The 23,205-nt window shown below is 39.7% G+C and overlaps 1 protein-coding gene across 10 annotated transcripts in view; it reads right to left on the reverse strand.

Annotated features, from left to right (window-relative positions):
• pcdh15a (protocadherin-related 15a) overlaps window positions 1–23,205 on the reverse strand; it is a 261,181-nt gene that overhangs the window by 106,877 nt on the left and 131,099 nt on the right. For 9 of the 10 annotated variants that reach the window (XM_030442377.1, XM_030442376.1, XM_030442374.1 and 6 more), the window contains 8 exons: window positions 17,981–18,141; window positions 15,919–16,074; window positions 14,350–14,469; window positions 14,112–14,222; window positions 10,702–10,872; window positions 6,139–6,247; window positions 5,870–5,982; window positions 1,042–1,248 (listed from right to left, as the gene is read on the reverse strand). In XM_030442377.1, coding sequence (XP_030298237.1) covers window positions 1,042–1,248; window positions 5,870–5,982; window positions 6,139–6,247; window positions 10,702–10,872; window positions 14,112–14,222; window positions 14,350–14,469; window positions 15,919–16,074; window positions 17,981–18,141 — 1,148 coding nt within the window. Of the gene's footprint in view, window positions 1–1,041; window positions 1,249–5,869; window positions 5,983–6,138; window positions 6,248–10,701; window positions 10,873–14,111; window positions 14,223–14,305; window positions 14,470–15,918; window positions 16,075–17,980; window positions 18,142–23,205 lie in introns of those variants that run through there. The other variant, XM_030442373.1, reaches the window with a different exon arrangement.

A 23,205-nucleotide genomic window follows, 5' to 3' on the forward strand; every position in this document is an offset into this window, starting at 1 on the left:
GTCACTTTTTAACACAGGCAAATAAACACCAGTTTCCATTATTGATATGCATGCTGGCACTGTGCCGCCGCGAGCAAAGTGAGTATTTTTCAGGTGCTCCAAACAGACCAAACAAACAGCATTTTGATGGAAGTTGTCGAAATCCTGCCAAAACATTCCTGCCTCAACAGCTCCACACACTCAAAATTTAGTATGAAATCAAGTAAAGCTATGATGCAGGTTTAATGCAGAGCTGCAAAGCAGTCAAAGCAGTTAACTGAATCAGCTTCACTGATATAAATATAAGCCAATGTTAAAGGTGCAACATGTAAGAATTTTTGCTCAAATAAATGACAATTCAACTAAAGTTATCTTTAGAATGCAAAGAAACAACACTTTTGATGCTATGCCAAATACGTCTCACCGCTGTGTTGAAGAGATACCTCCTGAACAAGCTAGCCTCAGGCTTGAAAACCCAATGCTAACACTCTAATGCTTCTGTTCTGACGGTGTGAACAACAACACTCCCCTGGTAGTCCAGCTAGCTGCAAGGCTAACTGAAATACCAAGCTCGTGGATGTATAAACAGGTTACAGTTAGCAGCAGTTAGCAGTGACTCTGGTGGCCAATTCTTACGTATTGCATCTTTAAGCTATCAAATGTGTGCAGTGCAGCTGTATTATGCAGAAGACACTTGTTTTTAAAAGGACCCAGAATGAGTGATTAAGAGCAAAAAGACTTGATCGGGACATTCCTAAATTACACTCTGTGTGTGTGTTTGTGTGTCATTGCATCTAAAAGCAGCCCCTTTACCTACAGGTGTATCACCAGCAGACAGCTACAACAGGGAAACAAATACAGCAGGACAATGAGTCATGAATGAATTACCGTACTTCCTGTGAGTACACAACACAAACACATAAATAAATGTGGAACTTTAATCAATATTTACTCAGTGCACTACTGTGCTTTGTGTTTGTATGCACACATGCATGAGTGGACATGTGTAAAGTGTAGGCACCAGTGAGCAGTGGCAGATAAAAGTATCCTTTCTCTCTCTACCTCCTCAATGTCGTTATCCAGTGCGATGATTCCCAGGGGGGCAGTGAGGTTGGCATTGGCTGAGATCGTCGTTCCCACTGGGGAGGACTCACTCACGTAGCCCTGATAGGTTGCAAACTGGAAATACGGTGCCTGGTTGTTCTCGTCCAGGATCTCGATAATGAGGTCAGCATAGGCTGGGAGGGGGTGACCATTGTCCTGCTCAGCCTAAAAAAAAAAATATAAAAAACGATAGAGAGGAAGTCATTGCAATGCTTCAATTATTGACAAGACTTTAAAAAAAACTGAAAACCAGCCTGCAGGAAATGTATTAAGAAGCTGTAATAATGAGCTGGATGATTAACACACACAAGAGTTAAGCAGCCCCAACTCTTACGCAGGCACAAAAGGAGTCATTTCTCCCAGTGTCATTTCAATTACAAAAACCTACATTGACTAAATATAATCAGAGTCCACTTAGGATTAGGCCTTACCAATTACGAGGGCACTTAACGCAAATACCATAATTTTTAAGGGAGAGACGGTAATTAGTGGCCCTGGCTCCTCCATCAAATGAGTGACCAATAATAGAGGGAGGCTGAATGAAAACATCATTGGTTAAGTCTGTGCTAAAATTAACCAGACAAATTTGTTTTGTGTCCTTTGTTGACTGTGCAACCTCAACCTAAACTGAATGTGTTTTAGCAGTGCTGGCTCAGATGTGTGTGAGTTGACCAATCAGAACAGACAGAGTATTTGGAAGAGACAGGAGCTGAAACAGAGCGTTTCATATAGAGGGGGAATACAGACAGTATGATAAACTAGGTGTGCTTTTTCAGTATTACCCAGAATCTCTATGTTATCTATAAATACATTTTCTATTCAGTCATTAACACATTTCATCTTCCAAGAAGGAAAGTATACTTCAATCTCTCTAGCCGAGACATGTCAACATCGTCCCTTTCCTCACTCAAAGTGATGGTGGCTCTACATCTTTCAGATAAAATGCAGTCATTATGCTGTCCAAAGATAATCATTTTTTTCCCCTCAAGAAATTCATATTTGTGGCACATACATAATACTTAGCACACTGTACAGCACAATCAGAAGAACATAAACATTCCTTCCCCTTCATTTTCCAGCACAGTTGGTTCCTGACATGACTGCTTCAGTGTCTTCAACTGTACAAAAACAAAAAAAAAGCTGCACTTTTACCAGCCCAGTGAGACCAAAACCAGATATATATGTGGTCCAGCAAGGCTGTAACTGCAAACTTTTCCCTCCATAGCACATATGTCACTATTGGCTTCCACGCTGGGATGCTTCAGAAACATTAAGGCTTTGAAAATACAGATGGAGAGGGGGAGTGAGACGACATCAGTTCGAGCCATGACATGGAACTAATTTTGCATATTAGCTCAATTTCACTGGGCTTGTGTTGCAGAGGGCTGATTGTAAAAAAGAATGCAGTTCTATTGTTATATTGTGGAGTGAAGGGGCCTAAAACTCAGAAATTCTTGTTTATATTCTGGTGGACATCCCTATGACCGCAGACCACACACTTGTAGTTTTTGTACTTCTAGTTAAAGCTGCAACAATTGGATAAAGTGAGTAGAGATATCAGAAAATGTATTTTCTATTTTACTGCACGAGCAGGGGGAGGAGAGACATGGGTTACTGACCTTACCCTCTTTTACAGCCATGATTGTCATAGAGCTTTATAACACTTACTTAAAAAAAAAATGCTTACAGCAGCTTTAATCAATCTTGAAACTAATTGTAACCGTACATCCAGTTGGGTTTCACAGCTCAAGACTTTCTATCCCGAAAAATCATCCAGCCATTTCCCTTATCTGAGCAATAATAACAAAAACCCACATAGCGCTTACCTCGCTGAATGTAGTGAACTTGTGACTTTTGCCAGCCGTCTGCACCAAATATCAAGCTTCCACGCTATTATTTCAACGGCATGCGCAGCGGGGCTGTGTGTGTGAGATGCATGACTGACAGTGAGACAAAGGGAGTGAGACAAAGGGAGAGCAGGGAAAGGAAATGCAGCCAAACGGATACACAGCGCTTTTAAGTAGCGCTAGAAAAAGAAACGCAATATGTGGCTGTCGGTCTTGATACTGTGGCGCACCACCACAAATTAGTCAATGTGTGGGAAACACAGCATTTTTTTGACAAACAGGGAGAAAAGACATGGTGTAGGATTACAGTGTTCCCTGGTGATTTGGCTCTTTAGCGATGCCCCTATTTCTGGGAGCCAGTGCTAAATGACCTGCGCTCCACTGCTACAACACACAGTCCTGCAGGAGATTCGCCGCTACCAAAAGTCACTGTTTATCAGTCAGTCTTGATTCTCCTGTCCCGACTCCATCATCTTTAAGGTGTTAAACTGCATCTCTTTGTTTTCTTGTCTTGTCTTTATTTCATCCAAGTCCTCATTTCATTTCTTTATGGTCATCTTGGTTTATATGGTTCTATAAAGTTCAATCGTGACTTTTAAAGAGCAACAAATGTGTTTTTTCTAAAACATGCTTTAAACCTCCAAAAGCATTAGCTATGTACACCACATACTGTGCTGCACCGGAGCATTCCCGATATAGCAAAGTCTAATTCTCACTTTCTACCCCTCTGAGTCCTTGAGCCATGGTTTCCTCCCCCTCTCTATGACTCAGGTAGATAAGGCTCCAACCATCCTCCACACACACATCTCTCTATCTATATTGGTCTTTTCCTGCTCCCACTTTGAACTGTCTCCCTTCCTCTAGCTATGCCCCATCCTCCCGAAGACATGCAAAATGCCTCTAATATGATCAATCTCCCCTTGCTGCCTTCCTCATGTAGAAATCAGCTCTTCCACTCATTGCATGTGCTCTCCAGCCATCCCGGTAAACAGCAGGGCACGCAGCGCTTGGAGGCGTCTAGAGGGTAGTGATGGGTGGATGGGAGGAAGGTTCAATCTGCACTGCTGCTCTGCACCAGCAGCACAGAGGCAATCCCTGACTTGGCTCGAAATTAGGATTCATGAGAGCACAGCAGCCTATCCTCCTTCGAAGTCCATAAATCATAACATCTTTTTCATCCCCATCTCCAAAGCAGCTAAAGATAAGGTTAATGGCCTTCAGGACTGAGGTTATCTAGGTGGAGTGGGTAAAGGTGCATGCTTAAGTTATAGAGTAGAACTTAATGTGGCAGAGGCACATAAAAAAAATGTGGGTACTGAATTAAGATGTTTTACTAAAGTAGTAAAATGCAGAAGCAGGAGGAGAATCAATATTTTACAACCAACTGAGGCCTGATGAAGATAATCAGTATAGTATATTGTACTGTACAGTATAGCCATGAGAGGAATTGGTGATAATTAAATCATCTTATTCATTCACAGTGGAAGTATATTGCATTATTATGTCATTGTAGTTTGTTTGGTGCCAGCCTGTAGTAGGTCTCCTTACCCTGAGGAGCAGAAGCTGCTTTGCAAGACAAACAGCAGCCTGTTCAACCAGTGACCATGCTTTGCAATGTGGGAGCTATTGGAGCTCACAGCAGGAGGTCTACTTTTATGTTCAAATCCATTGGACACATGAGCAGAGCAGGCATGGTGTTTCTCTGCTACTTTTGCTGAATTAATCCAGCTCAAATTCTGTGGAATCCACTTGAGAATGAATATAAATGTCTAATATATTCACGTCTGATGTGATAATAATAGTATTTTGTGACACCTAGACATAGTTCTTATGAACGGCAGTTCAGCACACTGTGGAGATATTGGAAATAATTTCATATGAATGGGACCAAAGAACATTTTCAACAGAGCTGATAATTTATTGCACAGGGATCTCCTTCAAGAATGTAAAATAGCCACTGGCAAGACGGAAGAATAAAGATTCCACACATGGGTACAAGAGAGGAAGATGCATTTCATAAAGCATATCTGAAGCCGTTACTCAAGAAATAAGGACTCAGATGGCTCACTATCTGTCTGTTGAAGCATTGCAGAAAGTAAAAGACTCACTGAGTCTTTCAATTCATAGCTGACCCATGGCGGACATAGAAGTCCAGTCAATCCGCTTAGAATGCTACACCAGAATGGACGCTGCTCCAGGCGTACTGCTAGCATATACTGTAGTGAGTGGAGGCTAAAAGCAGATTGATTGTCTGCTTCCACATTTCATTACATCACTTGTGTTTCAATAAAACACAAGTGATGTATAAAAATAACTACTCCATCTGCCATAAAACACATTTTTGATTTTCTAATTAAAATTATTTTTTCCAAAACCTTTTTTCCTGGCCTGAAAATCCTATTTTCAAATTGCATAACAGCACGCAGACAGACAAATGTCATCTGCTCTTGTGGTAGCAGAGACATTGATTCTACTACTCCTTATTGAGTTGGCTTCAAACAAGGCTTGACATTCCCACAGTTACCCCTGAATGTCTTTCAACATTACAACAGTAGTCCAACAATATCCCAAACAGGGAAGAGCCATATTAGCCAAGCCTAACACTAGCAGCTGATGCAAAATGCTCACCTTTAACATGATGGTAGTGCTGGTGGTCTGACCCTTACAAGAAAAACAATGGCAGCTCTCCCTTCAGGAAGCAGTATTGTTTTAATGTGAGTCTACCTTGTGAAAAAATAAGGCCAAAAACTGAATGGCTCACTGAATCCCAACTTTGAACAGGCTTACCTTGGCAGCCTACAAAAAAAACAGACTGGGATGTCTCAATTAATAATCTGTGGGTTTTCATAGAATGTCGCTTTAATAAAAGACAACAAGCACTGATTCTGCTGATGCAACAGTTAAGGAGTGATCGGGTCAAATCGAATGTCATTTTGTACCTTGATGATGAGCGTGAACCTCTGATACAAGTCCCTGCTGATAGGCTGCAGAACACGCAGCTCTGCAGTGGTTCTGTTCAGGGAGAAGTACTCTGGATATGTGGCTGGATGACCTGCAATAAAAAGATAAGAACATTCACAAATCTGAGTTTGCTCTTTGCAATAACATCAAGAAACACTGGAAAAAACTTAGAACTCAAGTCATGGCATACTGACCGAGCCGAAGCAAATAACATGGGTAAAGTAATGTAGATGCGTGAAGAACCTACCAACCAGGATGTAGTAAAAAATGCCAGGTCTGTCTGATGGGGGCTGTATGTTTCTGTCCATGTCTACTGCCCGGACTGGTGGGGTCACATTGAGTGGATTCAGTTTGCTCTGCAACAAGGGGAGTGGGAGTCAGTCAACAACACAGTAAAACAATCAGATGCAAATCCATTATTTTTTAAATTTCCTGTTGACTGTGAAATTGTAGCCTACAGTTGCAGATATTGACAACTAAAATAACTTGTTTGTTGTCATTAGGCAGTGACAGAAGTACAGTGTCTTATGACAAGAAAGTGTTTGCTTATAGAGGACATCATCTGCCCTGGAAAACAAATTTGTGTGCTTTATTTCTTATATTTTCACTGCTGTAGGACCCTTGTGCTGTATACTATGTGTAACTCCTTTAGGTAAAAACAGCATTCAACATAGAGAATTAGCGCTTGACTCTTTGTGTCCCAATAAACTGTTTTCAGCTTTGAGAGGGACAACAGGAACTGCTGTGATTGGCCGTTCTTGAGGTTTGCTCCACCTGCTGATGCTTTATTCCTGTTTGTGCCTCAGTCTCTTCTCCACGTGGTGCTGTAGTAAGATTGCACGAGTGCTTTTTCACGTTTGTGCTAGTAGTTACACTAAACATCCTAAGAGTTTATCAAAGAGTATAGTCCGATCAAGAGAGAGAATGGGAATTACAGTATTTATCTTATTAATTTCTTAAATAATTTCAGAAGCATACAGTATTTTAGCATACTGTGAAATAACAAAAGTCTGTGAACCAGAACTTGCCGCCAAATTGTTTCTGAATTGGGAAAACGGAGGATTAAATAACCCTAACTCTCTAATCAGACCATAAAACACAGAGGTGTTGATCAATTCCTCTTTACTGTCTATTTCCCACCTAAAATGTTTTCAAAAGTGTATTTTCACTGTGTGGTTTATTTCCAGCCAGCCACCATACTGTGTCCTGTTATAACAGCAAACACTGCCCAACTCGCAATACGTGCAAGCATTCTTGTTTTTATAGGTCTTTCACATCCGAGACAAGGGAAAATCACAGCCATGTAGCACCAATTTTAAAAATAGTTGTGTCTTTCTACTTTATAGACAGCCCAGTTCGATAGAAGGGCCATCTTGCCAAAAGTGAGATATTTGTTGAAGTACAAATTTGAGCTACTTGTACTCAAGTCATTTTTAATGCTTCTTTTAACTTCTACCCCAGTTTTTACTGCAGTACAATTATTTGGCAGCTTTGATTACTAGCAACATTCTAGATTTTGTTTACGTAACACATACATAAGCCCAAACAAACATAAGAGCTTGAAATTAAACTTACCAATGGTTTAAAAAAAGTAGAGCTGAAACAATCAATTGCCTTTCAAATCCTCTTTTTGCCCTTGACCCATCCTTTCTCATGTCCCCCCTTTGTTTCATTTAGTTAGTCCCTTTTACTTAAGCTTGTGTTCTTCCCTACTCTTGGTCAGTTCTTTTGTTCTGGTGCATCTGTTTCCTGGTCCTCATGTCTTCCCTGTGTTCTGGATTTGTTCCCCATGGCTTTATAGTTTGTCTTCCATATTTGTAACTGTTTTTTTTATGTTTTTGTTTTTTCTGGATTTAACTTTTTTTTTGTTTTCATTTCGGATCTTGGATAGTTGGACATTGGTTCTGAGCATCTTGCCTTTTGTTCTTTCACCTCTGAGTGTTTGCATTTGGGTTACATTTTTCCTATACACATCAGTAGTCAGTTTATCAGTTGAGTGGATTGTTTGGTGATTTTTGATGTAAAAATCTTTTTAAGATACCAGCTTCACAACATCGATGATATGTTGCTTCTCCTCTTTCATAATAATGATTTTTTTTTATATATATTTTTTTATCAACTTATTATTATACTTGAATACTTTTACTGGTCTGAATACTTCCTCCACTACTGCTTAGCAGTCAAATCTGTAACACTGGCCAATTATTAAGGTATTTAATTAATAAGCCGGTGCTATTAAATCTATTCCTCATGAGCATGCTCTTAAATATGCCTTGATAGAGTTTCACATCAAGGATAATCTGTTTGTGGTGCTGTAGGCTACTTTCTGCTCATGCATACTCAGACACCATCAGCACTAATTACACAGCTCTAGTGCCACACTCCTGCACCAGCATATGGCTAAGTGGGAATATGTTTAGCACATCACATTTATGAAAACCTCTTCTCATGCAAAAGACGTCCATATGGCTCATACAGTATGTGCAAGTATGCTAAAAAGGCCTGAGCTAAACTTCCTTAGCATAGACAGACACATGGCTAACAGCTCCCTGGCAGGAAGAATCCCTCCCTGAAGGGGTATATTTATATCCCTCAGCTCTTGAGTAATCCTTACATCCCTCCCTAACCAGCCCTCTCGCTTTTACAATGTCTGGAGGTGCGCTAAATCAAATCCCCCTAGCTCTGCACAATGATGATTAGCTATAATACCCTCCTCCAGCAGTCATTATCCAGGGGACTCCAGAGCCCACATTATATCCCCCCAGGGCAAAAAATAAATACAGATCAACTTAATAATGCCTGTCGAGCCATTGTGATTAATTACAATACACTCATCAATTATAGGAAGACAAATCTCCCTGTGGATGGATATGTTAGCATAATTACACTGCAGAAAAGTCAGGCACCAACAAAAAAAATTATATATAAATAACTGAAAATGGCAAAGCTAATATGGGCTGTTCCTCCAGAACTGTTGTGGAATTAAACTGTACACTGTTTGAGAAAAGTAAAAATAAGAGAAAAGAAGGTAAATGTTATCAAAGACCCTTAAAACAATGTAATTATTGTGTTGAAATATTTGAATTATTAAAACTACCAACTTTTATTGGTAATGTTGTTACTTTGAGGGGGTGAAACCATTCAGTGTTTAGAGAGGGGAGAAAGAGTTGAGACAGGGAGAAAGGCCAACATTTTCTCACACTAATGAAAAAGCTTTGGTTTGTGTAGGCGGTGCTCCCAGGTCCTGCATACTTAGCAGTCAGCAAACCTTTTCTCATAAATTTTACATTGCATGGTCAAACTCAAAATGGAAAGTCTGGACAAACGAAGTATGACCCACTGTGGCTGATCTCAACCGATGGTGCAGACACATACCACATGCAGTGCTAGACTGCAAAGGCCTCAATCCATAACTTTTGACATTTCTACCAATCAATGCATCTCCCATTGTGTCATTATTACAGGCTTCTATGTTATCTAATCTCTCTCCTTGTTGCGGATCAATTCGAGTCAATGTAGTTCAACTCACGTGTGAAACATTTCAACCCAGTGCATTTAAAACACACACTTGATGCGGTATTTTTCAAATACTGCTTCACAGCAGTAATGAAAGAGTAAGCTGGTTTGCCATCCTTATTGCCTATTAAACCGAGAATGACTAAAGAGCTTGGCGCTTATTTTTAAAGCAATTCCACTTGTTAGAAAAAACACACTTATCCACATACACCTCAAGAAAGTGAGTGTGAAGTGTGAAAATAATTGTAATGGCAGGCCCTCAACTAATTAGTCTTTTAGACTGTGAAGAGTGAAAACACAGACAAGAACATTCACACCTTTGGGCAAGTAAAAGTTTCTAATTCACACCTTGTGTACTGCTTCTTTAGACTGTGGGAGGGAACCGGAGCACCCATGTAATGACTAAAGAACCCAGCCAAATAATCTCCACACAGAAAGGAGCTGGGCAGAGATTCAAACCTTTTTGCTCAGAGGACACCAATCCAGTCCAGTCCCGTAAATCCAATCAAATCCAATCCAGACTACTCCAATCCAATTCAATTCAATTCAATTCAATACAGTTCACTCCCAGTCTAGTCCACACTGCTGATGATGAGGACTGTCACAAGAGTTAAACCTCCAGAACAAGTGCATTAGCTGACCTTGTGTAGAGAGTCCCAAGATCAAAAACAAACTGTCAAGCTCAACTTTTAAATCACATGAATGAGAAGAAAGACTTTGAGGTGAGATGGTTTTTGGCTAGTCCAGTCCGGTCAATTTCAATTCAATAAAACAGCACAGTTCAGTTCATTCTAATAATCTTTTCATGCATAAAAATACACAGTAGATATTAATTTCTTAGACACATAGATTAAGTGTTTGTATCTATTGGTTTTCTGCACTTCAGATCTGTTCAACCTCACAGCTTCCACACCCTCTCACTTGGTATTTTTCTTGCTTTTATGAACTCCAGTGGTGTTAAGCTGTCATGCTAGGTCAACTCAGCCTTCAGCTCTAATTGCTGGTCCAACAGACCAGAAAATAATGCCCCTGGAATTACCATGCTGAGACAAAACAGCAAAGCTTGGTGTGCCTTCAGGCGTGGAGGCAAAGTGCAAGCAGACAATTAGGATATTTAACAGGTGTGGCATGGTTTCACATTTGACGCTGGTGTTGACACAAAGCAAAACTGTATCAAAAATCGGAAATATAGGTCATAAACCACATGCACACACACGTGAGAGATACAAACACTACCAGTGTGCATGAAAAGCACAGCACTGTGTTCTTACTTGCCTGTCTGCCTCGTTCTTACCGGTTCAGTGAATTCAGGGATGGCAACGCGGTAGGTGAGGGGGTTGCAGTCGCGGGTGTTGTTCACCAAAACACAAGGCAGGAACATGGGACCCAGGTCGTCTCCATCCAGAACGTCGACAGTTAGAGTTGTGGTAGCAGTCCGTCTGTTTGGGGGATACGGAGCGCGGTCCTGGAAGATGAACAAATATCGACCTAAAATCAATATAATATCTTAAAACCATGACAGCTCTGTACAGCTGTTCTTCTACATTTGGATGAATGTAACCAGCAGTGACAAGATGGTGATGATAGTATGGTTGGCATTTTCTTATTAAGTTTATCATCAGGAATACTGTCCAACCTCGACTACGTTTGAGAACCAAGCATTAGTGACATAAACAGCGTACTCCTACCCTCGTTCTGCTGGTGTCTTGTTACACTGTTCAAATATTTTCTGTAGTAAATTAAGAGATCTATTATTTGTATGACACTGCATCAAAGGTCTGCCACAGTCATAGAAAAATGGTTTCTAAAAGGGTTCTTTCTGAATGGCGGGAGGTTCTACCTACCATTTGCTTTTGAATAACCCTTTGTGGATGAAAGAGCTTCCAAGGATTCTTGAAAGCAAGTGTCTTAAAACAGTGGTCCCCAACCACCGGGTCATTTGTTACTGGGCCGCACAAATAATACATCATTTATTCTAGTTCTGTTTTCTTGAAAATCACACTCTCAAAGACCTTCTATTTTGATGTAAACAGATTCTCTTTTATTAACAATCGAGACAGAAGAAGAGCCTGCGCCTGCCAAGACAAAGAAAGCTACATTTAACAGATAATATCAGGAGTCATACTTAAAGTACGGGTTTGTCAAGTTGGCTGATAAAGTGGCTGCATTCAAAGCCAAACTGGAGCTGTGGGGACGGTGGGTGAACAGAGGGAAATTTGACTGTTTCAAACATGAGTAGGGATTTTGGAGGAGACGGAGCCTGGGCCCTCATTCTCCCACCAGGCACAAGATCACCTATCTCTGCCTTCAAAAGAATTCAAGCATTACTTCCCAATGACAAGTGAACACTCGAAATGCGAAGGAATGGAAGAAGGTCAACTGCTAGAGATTACAAATGCCGGTGCCCTTAAAATTATGTTCGAGTCAACTGCAAATCTGCCGTTTTGGATTAAAATCAAGGCAGAATATCTGGAGATCACCACAAAAGCAGTGAAAACACTGCTTCCATTTCCCACAACCTATCTATGTGAAGCGGGGTTTTCAGCAGTGATGGCAACCGAAACAAAGTTACTGTGTAGACTGGACATAAGGAACGCACTTCGGGTGACATTTTCTCCCATCACCCCTAGGTGGGACCGTCTTGTTGCAGAGAAATAAGCTCAAGGTTCAAACTAGAAAACTGCATTATTGGTGAGTGGTATTTTTATGACCTTTGTTATCATGCTCGATGTATAATTTGATTCTATTTCCGTGTTTAATCCTCCATTGCCGGTCCGTGAAATAATGTCTTACATGAAACCGGTCCGTGGTGTAAAAAAGGTTGGGGACTGCTGTGTTAAAAGATCCTCACCCTCAAATATTCAAATGTCTCCCCAGTTTTCAAACTATATTTTTGATAATGTAATGATAAAATGTACATAATAACCAACTGAACCATAATTTTTCATTTCTTAAAGTTCTGGGAAATTAAAAAGAGACAAGTAGCTCTTCAACAATCAACAGGGGGGACGAGGAGCTGTAAAACTAGAACACCAGCACAATAGTGAGAATGACCAATTTTGGAGCATAAAACAGCAATGAAGCAACAACTGAAATGGTTTTGTTTGTTTCAATATAAATTCATTTTAATCTTATCACAAGATTTGCTCTGTGCTTTGCTTCATCATCCTGTGCATCAGACCTCTTCACACCAGATGGAACAGCACTAGTCATCTACATTTCACTGAACCTTTCCTTCATGAGAAAGTTATTCTTGGCAATAAAACATATCTTTACAGCAGTTATCCACAAAGATTCCCCCTTGTGGTAACGTTTGCCTCCCAAAGTGGTACCCTGAGAAGAGAGAAGCACGGCACTTCAAGGATTTGTGCTGTCAGTGTAATTGAACTCTTAACACGAGCGGCACAGAGTTCTGGTAAATACCACATCTTCTTTCTCTCCCTACTCTGACGTCCTCTTGCAGGAGAAAATGAAATCTCCCTGGAGGACCTCTTGCCAGGCTAAAGGGTAGAGTCTTTTGCTCCCTCATGCAGGAAATGGAGGGAATAGGAAATGGGTTGGATGCTAAATGATTGTCTGTCCCACAGTATTTCACCTCTTGCATTTTATAGCATAGAGTGTAAGATTCGACTACTGCTTCAGTTAAGTATTTATGTAATCAGACACAGAGACTCCTACCTTTCACACATTATGGCTTTAAATCATTCAGCACTGCCCACATAGGCATTGGGAACTCTGAGATTCCAGCCTGGGTGTTTCTCTAATTGAAAATTCAGCTTTTGGCAATTTAGCCAGTGGCTTGATGGTGGCCCTTGGTCAATAGACATTAGCTGCCTAATGGCTAAGGGTAAGGTCCACAGAAATACTATAAAATGCCTTCATTATAATTCATACCAGCATCATTGGGATTACTTGTTTTACAATATGTTCATGTTTCCCCGAGAGGGTGTGATGGAAAATGCCCTCCCTTGAGTGGAATCCATAATTAAAACTACTCTGATCTGCAAAGCTGCTCTGATATATACAGACTACAAACAGTTATCTCAGAATGTCTCACAGACAGCTTTAATCCCTCTTTTTAATAAAAAAAAAAAATACAAAGTAAGTAGTAAATGAAAGACTGGAGGGTCCAATCCTCTCAGCCATAATTGCTGACTGTGAGCATTCTGTATATTAGTATTTGCTAGATATGATTTAACAAACAAAACGTATACACCAATGGAGAAATATAAAGTGAGGTCATTTAGCATCCCTCTTAAGATAAGTGGAACTGAGAGTGAAAAAAATATACATATATCATTAAGATGGCACTCAGGAATAGAAATAATGCAGGTTAAGAATTAACAGGAAACTATTGACTACATGCTTAAAGCATCTACCCCCTCAAATATCTGAACTATCTAAAAAATGGTGTAAAAACTCTTACTCACTTAGAAAAAGACAAAAAACGTGTTGGTTCTGTGTGTCAAATTCCATGCACCAAAGGAAAATGTAAGAATTCAGCAGCTGCTACCAAAGATAGAGCACATCTTGAGATTTTATTTCACATTTTTAGTTAAGTGGCACCAAGAACTGTGTCTGTGCTGTGGTAGACGACCTAAAACAAAATCTACAAATCAGATTCTATTTATAATCGGAACACATTAAAATCTTACTGGTCTTAACACGTGCGATCATTGTGCTCATGCAGTTTAGCTCACTCACATTGGCCTGCACCAAAACCAGATAGCGAGTTCTCTCCTCATAGTTCAGCCTCTCCGCCAGAATAATGTGTCCCGAAAGGGTGTTTGCAACGCTCACTGTTCTGTTAGATTCCTGAAACAGAGAGAGAGTCGATATGATAAGACAGAAAGGAGGGAGGGTGTGAGCAAAAAGTCATGATTGTGGAAGAAATTTACAATAGTGCAGAGGGTGTTTATCATGGCGTGACTTGTCCATATACCGGATCATTGGGGTTGTAAAGGATGCTGTATTCTATGTGTCCATTGGGCCCGTCGTCGATGTCAGTGGCGCCGTTATTTCCTGAGAAGCCGGTAAAAATAGTGGTTCCGACTGGTGTGAGCTGGAGGAAAATATGACAGTGGAGAGAGAGTCAGCTCAACAGCTCAGACAGGCCCTTGCGAGTAAAACATCGTCTTACAGCAGAGAGCTCATGCATACAGCTATTAGTGTTGCCACTCCAGCCCATTAGTATACAAAAAAGACAAAAAAAATATCAAAAGGGGAAAATGTTGCAGTCAGCAGCTGAAGGCTTACGTGCAGTGCTGACAGAATAACAAAAAGTAAGTATGAGAACCACTGCTGTTCCCCAGAGCCCTCAGCGAAGTCCACAGGACCAGGCAGTGGGCAGGAGAGCTTGTTGAGGGGAGACGTTGATAGCAATGGAGAATGACTCACTATACTGTTGGGGCAGCTGCATATGGCTGTGATAACACATTGTGACAGGAACTTCCAACACGCAATGTACAAGAGGTGTGAATAATGGAGACTAAAGTCGTGGTTGACTAGAACTCAGCAGGGATTATCTTCTTATCTCAAAACACATATGATGCTGATATTCAACTCTCTCAAATCATTGCAGGGTTGTTTTAGAAGAGGAGGGCCGCCCTACTGCTAGATATGTATAACATAGTTTGCATGAACACACACATGTCAATGTACAAACTTCAAGAAATACAACAAACACATGCTATATTTCACAGGGAAGTCCACAGTGTGAGGGAAAAAAATGGGGTTAAGGACAAAGTTAAAAGATAAAATTGTTAACTGGAAACTAGTTGACTTAATTTGATCCTTGAGAACCATTTTGACAGTCAATTTTCACCACAGATGCAAAGCAATCATTTGTGGGATTTGAAAATGTCACACTCCTGGTAACACCACTAATAGTATCGATAAACTTCCTATTGCAGACAGAAATGCATGTCACAGCACCCTTCTTTGCAGACCCAATAAAATTAGGCTGGAACCAATACAAGTGCTCCACCAGTTCTCACCAGGATTTGCTCATTTTTCAACATGTTCTTACTCCCAATTTATCATTTGGCAGCTTGGTCAGTGGCAGCTAGGCTCCACAATTCAAGTTAACCATAATATATAAGAAACGTTCCTTTTTCAAACAAAGCTTGCTGACACACAGTTCATATATGACATATAACTTTTGGACTGTTGTGGACAGTGTGAAACAGTGGCGATTTGTGTATGTCTAGTCACAAAAAAACATTTTGTTAAGTGAGGCACAAAAACTGGACTGTGCTTGCTCTTTGTACTGCTGTCTCAGAGGAGCACTTCAAGAAGCTACACGAGTTGTACCTACAGTGTCAGACTAAGAAGCACAGGGCCACTGACCAGCCTGCAGTGATTGATGCATTGTGAGAGGTACCGGGCTACTTTTTTTGAATAAACAAAAACTTCAGAAGGATTCGAAGGATGCTGAAATAACGTTACAATTCAGCACAGAGTGCCTTGATTTAAAATCCTGCACAACCAAAGACAGAATCTGTTCCCTCACCTCATTTACTGCAACATAGTAGCGTGGCTGCTGAAAGCGAGGAGTGTTGTCGTTCTTGTCCCTCACAACAATCCGTACCTCGTGCAAAATGACAGTACCAACCAGCTCATTGGTGCACTGGACCTGCACCACAATGGTGGTGATGTAATTTGGGGGCTAAGAGAGAACGGGGAAAAGGAAGACATGTCATTTAAGCATTGCAATGATACTCCAAGAAAAATTCTATATACTATAAAGATTAACCTGAGAGCTTTGTCAGAGATGATTAACTAAAAACTCCAGCAACCTTCAGTGTTTAAAAATACCCCCAGTAAATACACTCTGTAGCCAGCTCAACTATACACACAGATGTAAAGATAATTTGGGGAGAAAGGTTTATCAAAAATATCTGTTTACCAGCAAACAGAAGTAAACAAATCAGGGCTTTTGCTATTCTATTTTAATCTGGAATCTGCAGCCTGATTTTGCTTTTTAAATATTACTTGTAATACATTTTTAAAATATATGATGAAACAAAGAGCCTCAGGCCCTGTGCCACGATCTGTTGGAGTGTACATTAGACAGCAGCAGCTTGTGTCCTTGCCACTGCTACTTCCCAGACTGAATCTGAATTAAAAACCAAGAATGATTTTGCCCTATGATGTAATGCAGCCAGGCCAGCTTCACCTTCCCTCTCTCTCCTTCTCACTTGTCTCTCATGTGCTCCCCCACTGTTACGTCTCCTGTTAATTTGCCATATTTCCGAGTTATTCCTACTTGTAGTTTCACATAGAGTTTCCTCCCGTTAGCCTATAGAATCTAATCACACACTTCATGAGCAATTCCTTTCCCATAGCGGTCACAACACTTAACACACAGTGCCAACCCCCCTGCACCTCATATCACACGTCATGCACTCTACCACTTAGACTGATCTGTATTCGCTGCAGGTTAGCGTGTTTCCTTGGAGAACTGAATTGAACATATTACATGCAGACAGAGCGTCTGCATATATTCATTCACTTATTTGTTATGTTTAGTATCACGCTACACTGGAACAAATGGCCAACAAATCTGCTGCTTCATTACTTTTAGCATCTTTGCTCTTATAGCAATACAATAGTGAAACAGTTGTTAATAAAATGACCTGGATAAGACCTGTTGAAATACAACTGTTACTATAAAATTAAGATCTAGTGAGAATAGAGGTTAATTCCCTTATTGTAATGATAATTATTATTATCAGTCAGACTTGCTGTCTCATATGAAAACCTTGATTTATCGCATTATACGTTCACTACTTGTGAGCAAGAAAGTTAACAGAGTACTAAAAAAGGGAGCAAAGAGCAAATCATAAGGACTTGAGACAGAAACAGTGAGTTATACGTTTTTCAAAGTATAGATATGTGTATGCATCAATATCCTGTATTCAGAAAACTGTAAAAGCCCTTATTCCTGTTTGAGAGACCTGGATATGCCACAGAGACGAGGCACTCGAACTAGCATGAAGACATCTGGACTGTTGCAGAAATCCTACCGAGCCCTCCACAATGAAATCCACAGTCCAACAGCATTAAACAACTTAAACGAATCACCTCCTGGTTTTATAGGCAACTGAAGAGAGATGGGGATGTTCTCATGTTTCATGTTACGTTACAATCTGCTCACATGTTGCCATTACAAAAGTGATTAATACATGTACATTTCTACAAACTGTTACATAGAGCCCCTTTTAAAAAATCAAAGTGCATATTCTTTCTTCATTGACTGAATATCAGCCTTATACATTATAATAATGATAACAAAGCAGTAAATTTAACAGGCCTGATAAAAATAGATGTGCAGTAAGTGAGTCTGGTTTAATCAAATTATAAGCAGATGCTGCATGTATAGGGTTAGGGATCATGATCATGAGACTGAAATATGTTCACCGTATTCTCTCTACAAACTAACTAAATTCTCAAATCCACAAATGTGCTCACACGATAGAAGCAATATTTTAAACGAGATGGCAAGTCATTTACTTTGAAAACACCAAGACCCAAGTCACTTCTGACTTCACTGTCTTTCGTCCTTTACTCACGTCTCTGTCCAGAACTCGTCCAGTGCTGTTGAGGTAGAGCCTCTGTCTTGTTGGTTCCAGTATCACCCAGTATTCATAGTTGTCCAGCAGCGTCAGTGAGATGGTCCTGCCTGGGTCTTGGGCACGGCCATTTATCTGCATGTTTTCCACCAAAACTGTACCTGTGAAGGCAGAGAGGTCCCCATTCAATTCATGGCTCTCTTAAAGGAGGACTTTTTATTCTGACAGAATGTAAAAAAAAAAAGGTTGGTGGTAGAAAATAAATGATGCATTAAATGTTATTTTCAATAGAGGTGTGTTGCCTTTTGACAAAATGTTTTGTTGGATGATGAAGGGTTTATTATTCAAAATAAGTGGAAAAGCTAAAACAAAGAAGCACAGTTAAATAAACTAATAACTATAACTATATTAGGGCTCTCATCATTATATAATAACGTTAATAATAACACAAAAATTATGAGTTAATTTGAATCAATTTTTTGTCGCATGATTAACTAACGCATGCGCGTTGTGACCCTCGGCCTGCCCCCTGGTTGGGAACTCAGGAAGCGCTGCAGCAGTAATGTTGTGGACGACAGAAGAAACAACCTTCCTTGAGCAGAAATGGATAAATAATTAGTTAATAATTCAATTTAATTGATAGGAAAAATCCACTGAAATACATAAATAAAATGATCACTATGCTACTTTGTATCCATGCCACTGAAAATCTGTCAGTCAAAAGATTGTCAAAAGAGAGAAACAGTGATATTTAAGATCTATGATGTGGCTCATTGTCTAGATCAAGTTCAATATATTGTTAGAAAACCGCCAGTGCTTTTGTGCCAAAATGAAAAATATTTTAATTATATTTAATGGCAAGAAGAAAATAAAGATTTCAGTTACCATAAACACAATAATGTGATTTATCCATACATAACTGTATGTGAATAAAATATATATAAATTATGTACACATGTACTTTAATAACTGATATTCCAGTCATGCAGGAATATGCAGGACAGAATATGTTTACACCCAATGCAAATTTAAATTTCTGTTTATGCTTGTTGGTACCTGCTGTGCCTCAGCTAGTAGAAAGCACAGAGAAAATGTACCACTTCAGTCTGTGATTTATGTAATTGGCTGATCACATTCATAATAAATAGTTTTTAGACACTTTTCAAGCACACATATACACAATACACATGCCTTTTCAACACAGGATGTCACAGCTGCCATGCATAAAAAACACATGGGTTATTCTGAATTCTTAAAGCCAAACTCTTGCCAAAATGCAACCTTGACGTTTTTTGTGAATGTTCCTTGAGTTCCTTGAATGTTCCTTGAAGCTTCGTGTAAAAAATAATTATGACGAAAGAGGCACTTTTTAAGATTTACCATATTTTCGTTTTCAGGTCAAACTAAGTTTCAGTGGGAGTGCTATGGGCACTTTTACGGTAGCATCAAAATCGCTATTTTTAAAACACTAAGAAGGCTCGACACATTATGAAACTTTGCTCGTAGTAACACCAGGGTCTCTACACATGAACTCGAGCATTGACAACATTGTGTACACAGAGTTTACTAAAAAGAACAACTCACCTTAGCAGTAGCTTGTTCCGCTAGCTGCTGTCCTGCCAGCTGAGAAGTATTGATCTCTGAATGCGACGTAACATGGAGGACAGTTAAGGTTGACTGCTACTGTCTTCCGGCAACAACTATCCACGCGAGATCTCACATGACTTTTCCGACTTTTGATTTTAGTATTGTTTCTTATATGAGGCTCGTTTTTCAACTTCAAGGTCAATATTGTTTTTCGCTAACCACAAAACAACAAATTATCTGTGCATTTATATGGAACTAAGCTTTAGGAGCAGTCAACCTTAACTGTCCTCCATGTTACGTCACATTCGGAGATCGATACTTCTGGCTAACTCTATCGCTGAAGTGCCCATAGCACTCCCACTGAAAATGATTTTGACCTGAAAACGAAAATATGGTAAATCTTAAAAGCGCATCTTTCGACACAATTATGCTTTTACACAAAGGTTTGACTCAGGTACATTCACAAAAAAATCCTTGGTTGCATTTTGGCGAGACTTTCACTTTAAGTGCTCACTGGCTTTGTTCCTCTGTTACGCTGAATGTAAAGGGGTTTCAATTTGCATTCAACACATTTTACGTGATTAAGAAATGCACTTTGAGTGACCTGGTTAGTCTTTAAAGTGCACTATGTTTTCGTGCCTCTTCTTCTCCAAAACATGAGTTTAGTTTCAAGATGGTGAACTCAACCACACATAGAAATACTGTAGATGTTAAAAGCACTTGACATGCCTCGCCAATCCTCCAGCTTTAAAACCTAAGAGGGTATTTTAATGGGCTTTTTTAATTACTGCCCATAACATCTTGTATTTTATCATTTCATAAAGTACGTTTATCCATTTTGCAGAGTCACTCAGACTCTTAGATACCCGAGAAGGAGCACAGATGGAGGTGTGATGGAAGTCTTTGCCTTTTAATTATAATACCCTCTGCTGCATTTTTAGCCCAGTATTAATGACTGTGCTCCCTGTTTGCAGCCGTCAGGGTTTGATGCATTTGTGTGTTGTAATCACAAGGACCTATAATTATCTGTCTCATTCGGGCTAAACTCTATCTGAAAAATGGATCTTCCAGGAATTTAATTTAAAAGTCAAAAGACCCCCCTGTTGCTGCTTCATTAATCTAAAAAACAGTTTTTCTGAAATATATCAGCCTCAGTATCTTTGAGTGGTGACTACATCTTTTTGAAGCTCTCAGGTCGTAAATTATGACGCTGATAATATTACAAGGGAGAGCACAGAGCGCCTCCTTTCTTCTCATTCTCAAGTTAATTGAACTTCAGTTTTTTCTGCTGTGACAGCTGTGACTCCCACTATTCTCTCAATCTTACGACACATGGCAATGTTGTTGTCCACATAAGTCAAAAGGAGTCTTTCAGACCTGTACAAACAACTGTTACCCAGATTTCTGCCAGGTTTTATGTGTATTTTATTTCTAATTAAATAAAATCACTCTTTCATTGGGAGCTTGTGACTCCGTCAGGGTCATCTCCGGACAGAGACGCCTCTGATCTGAGCTTCACAGTGTGCTAAACCCACAAGAGACAACACAGAGGGCTTACTTTTATCCAAAATATCAATAACGTTGGCATCCACAGATGATGGCACCAGATAAGTGTGGAAGCCCGTTTTGATAGGGCTCCAGGTTTAGTATGAAAAAAAAAAAAGAAAAAGAAAAAAAGTAAGTTTTATTGCTACTAGCATGGAGGCCTCTTTGAAATATGCTTTCAGCTCAGTCCATGATCTTAATGAACTGTAGGTTTATGGGCCACAGTCAAGCAAACCAAGTGGAATTTGGGCATGGGGGAGCAAACACAACCAGTTAACTCCCACAAACACATAAAATAAATTTAAAAAAGCAAAAAAGATCATTGCTGTTGAAAACTGTTTCCAGTCAATAAAACAACTTGTTGAAAAATTGTTTGACATCATTTGTTCAATTTGAAACACAAAATATGACCCCTTTTTCTTTTCCTTCAGAAGAGGGGAGACCATAAGCTCACAAGTAGAAATGTTGGTAAAGGACACAGGCTAAAATTAACTTCATGAAAAATTAGCTGGAATTACATGCAATCACCACATATTGATAGCTCTCTTCTAAAAGGTGAAGGAAAAAGGTCAACAATTATATAATTTATTGCTCAGTATGGAAGCTCTATAACTCCTGAAGGTGTTACATGGTTCTTTCTTCACTCACATTTTCCCTTTTTTCTTCAAATGACCCAGTTGAGGCTCTGTTGACAAGGTTTGCACTTCTTCCCTAAAAATGTTGTGCCAATCTCAAAGATCTTTTTTGGGGGGTAAAGTTTTTAGAGGAAATTGATCAACATATCTGTGTTGAATGATGAACCTCTTCTCTAAAGGCAATAAATGAATGACCTCCCATTATCAACCATTGAGAGAAGTCCATCAGTTTGTCACAACTCTCTAGTAAGAGTAGACCTGAGTGACCAATTTGGTGATTTCAGAACATCTCTGCAGGTACCCCCCCATATTTTTATTTCATATATTCACATTCCCTCTTCATCATCTAATTCTCCCTCAAAATATCTATTCAAATGACACAGATTTACTTGGGCAAAGACCAATCACAAATGCTCTGTGGCCACAGCTGTCTCTATGACGAACATTACTGCTGCTGTTCAATGCCAAAAAATCTTGAGATCCTTTGGCCAACCAAACTCCCAGATTTCAAACCTCTGCATCTCTTTATCTGAGTTAATTACACACTGCAGGATAAATCATGTAGAACACATTCAGTATGAATAAACTGACAACCAGTTGTCAAATCTTGCTTACTTTAACTCTGGAAAATAACTGGAGTGCCCCTTCTGGATTATCTTAATTCTCCTTTGTTTGTAAATGGTAATAAAGCTTCTTTCTGGCACTAAAATGAGACCATACTATCCATATCCTGGCCTCACTTCAATGGTTACTTACTCACTCAAGTGACTTTTAGACGTTACAGATTGCTTTCAAAGCACTGGGGCCTAGGCTCCAGCTTGCTGGGATGTTCAAAAGTGTAGAGGCTAAACGAGATCAGCCTTTGTAATCCAGACGACTAGACTCCGGAATGAGATAATGATGGAATTTATCAATGATGAGCAATCATAGAGTCCAAGACTTTTGCAAAAATGTATACAGGCATTAGCTCAAACAATACTTAAAAGTAAATCCATATGCAGGACCGTTAAGCGCTTTATCATACTAGCACACACATACTAGAATAAAAAAATTAATGAGAAGATACTGTAAGTACATGCAACATAAATGCAGCAATTAAGGTTATCCAGGGAGCAGAAAACAGTGTGTCGAGTTTTTCCCTTTAAAGGAGACCATAACGTTTTTTTTGTTTTTTTGTTAATATAGATGATTTTGTATGTGAAAGATCTTCAAAGTTTTAAGATAAAGTCTGCACCAACAGAGGCTTCTCTCTTGCTCTCAGAGAGTGTGAAAAGCCTCATCAGTAGCTAGTTTGGCACATAACTATTGATTTACCACAGCTGTTGTTGTTAGTGGTGCTGGGTAAGGCATGTGTGTGCTGACCAGTCAGAGGACACTGGGTGTTCAGGTGGGGGCCTTAAAGAGACAGGGGCTAAAACAGAGTGTTGCAGAAAGAGAGTGAATTCAGTGCTGCTAGCA

This window comes from Sparus aurata, chromosome 15, assembly GCF_900880675.1.
Source record: "Sparus aurata chromosome 15, fSpaAur1.1, whole genome shotgun sequence".
NCBI classification, from domain to species: domain Eukaryota; kingdom Metazoa; phylum Chordata; class Actinopteri; order Spariformes; family Sparidae; genus Sparus; species Sparus aurata.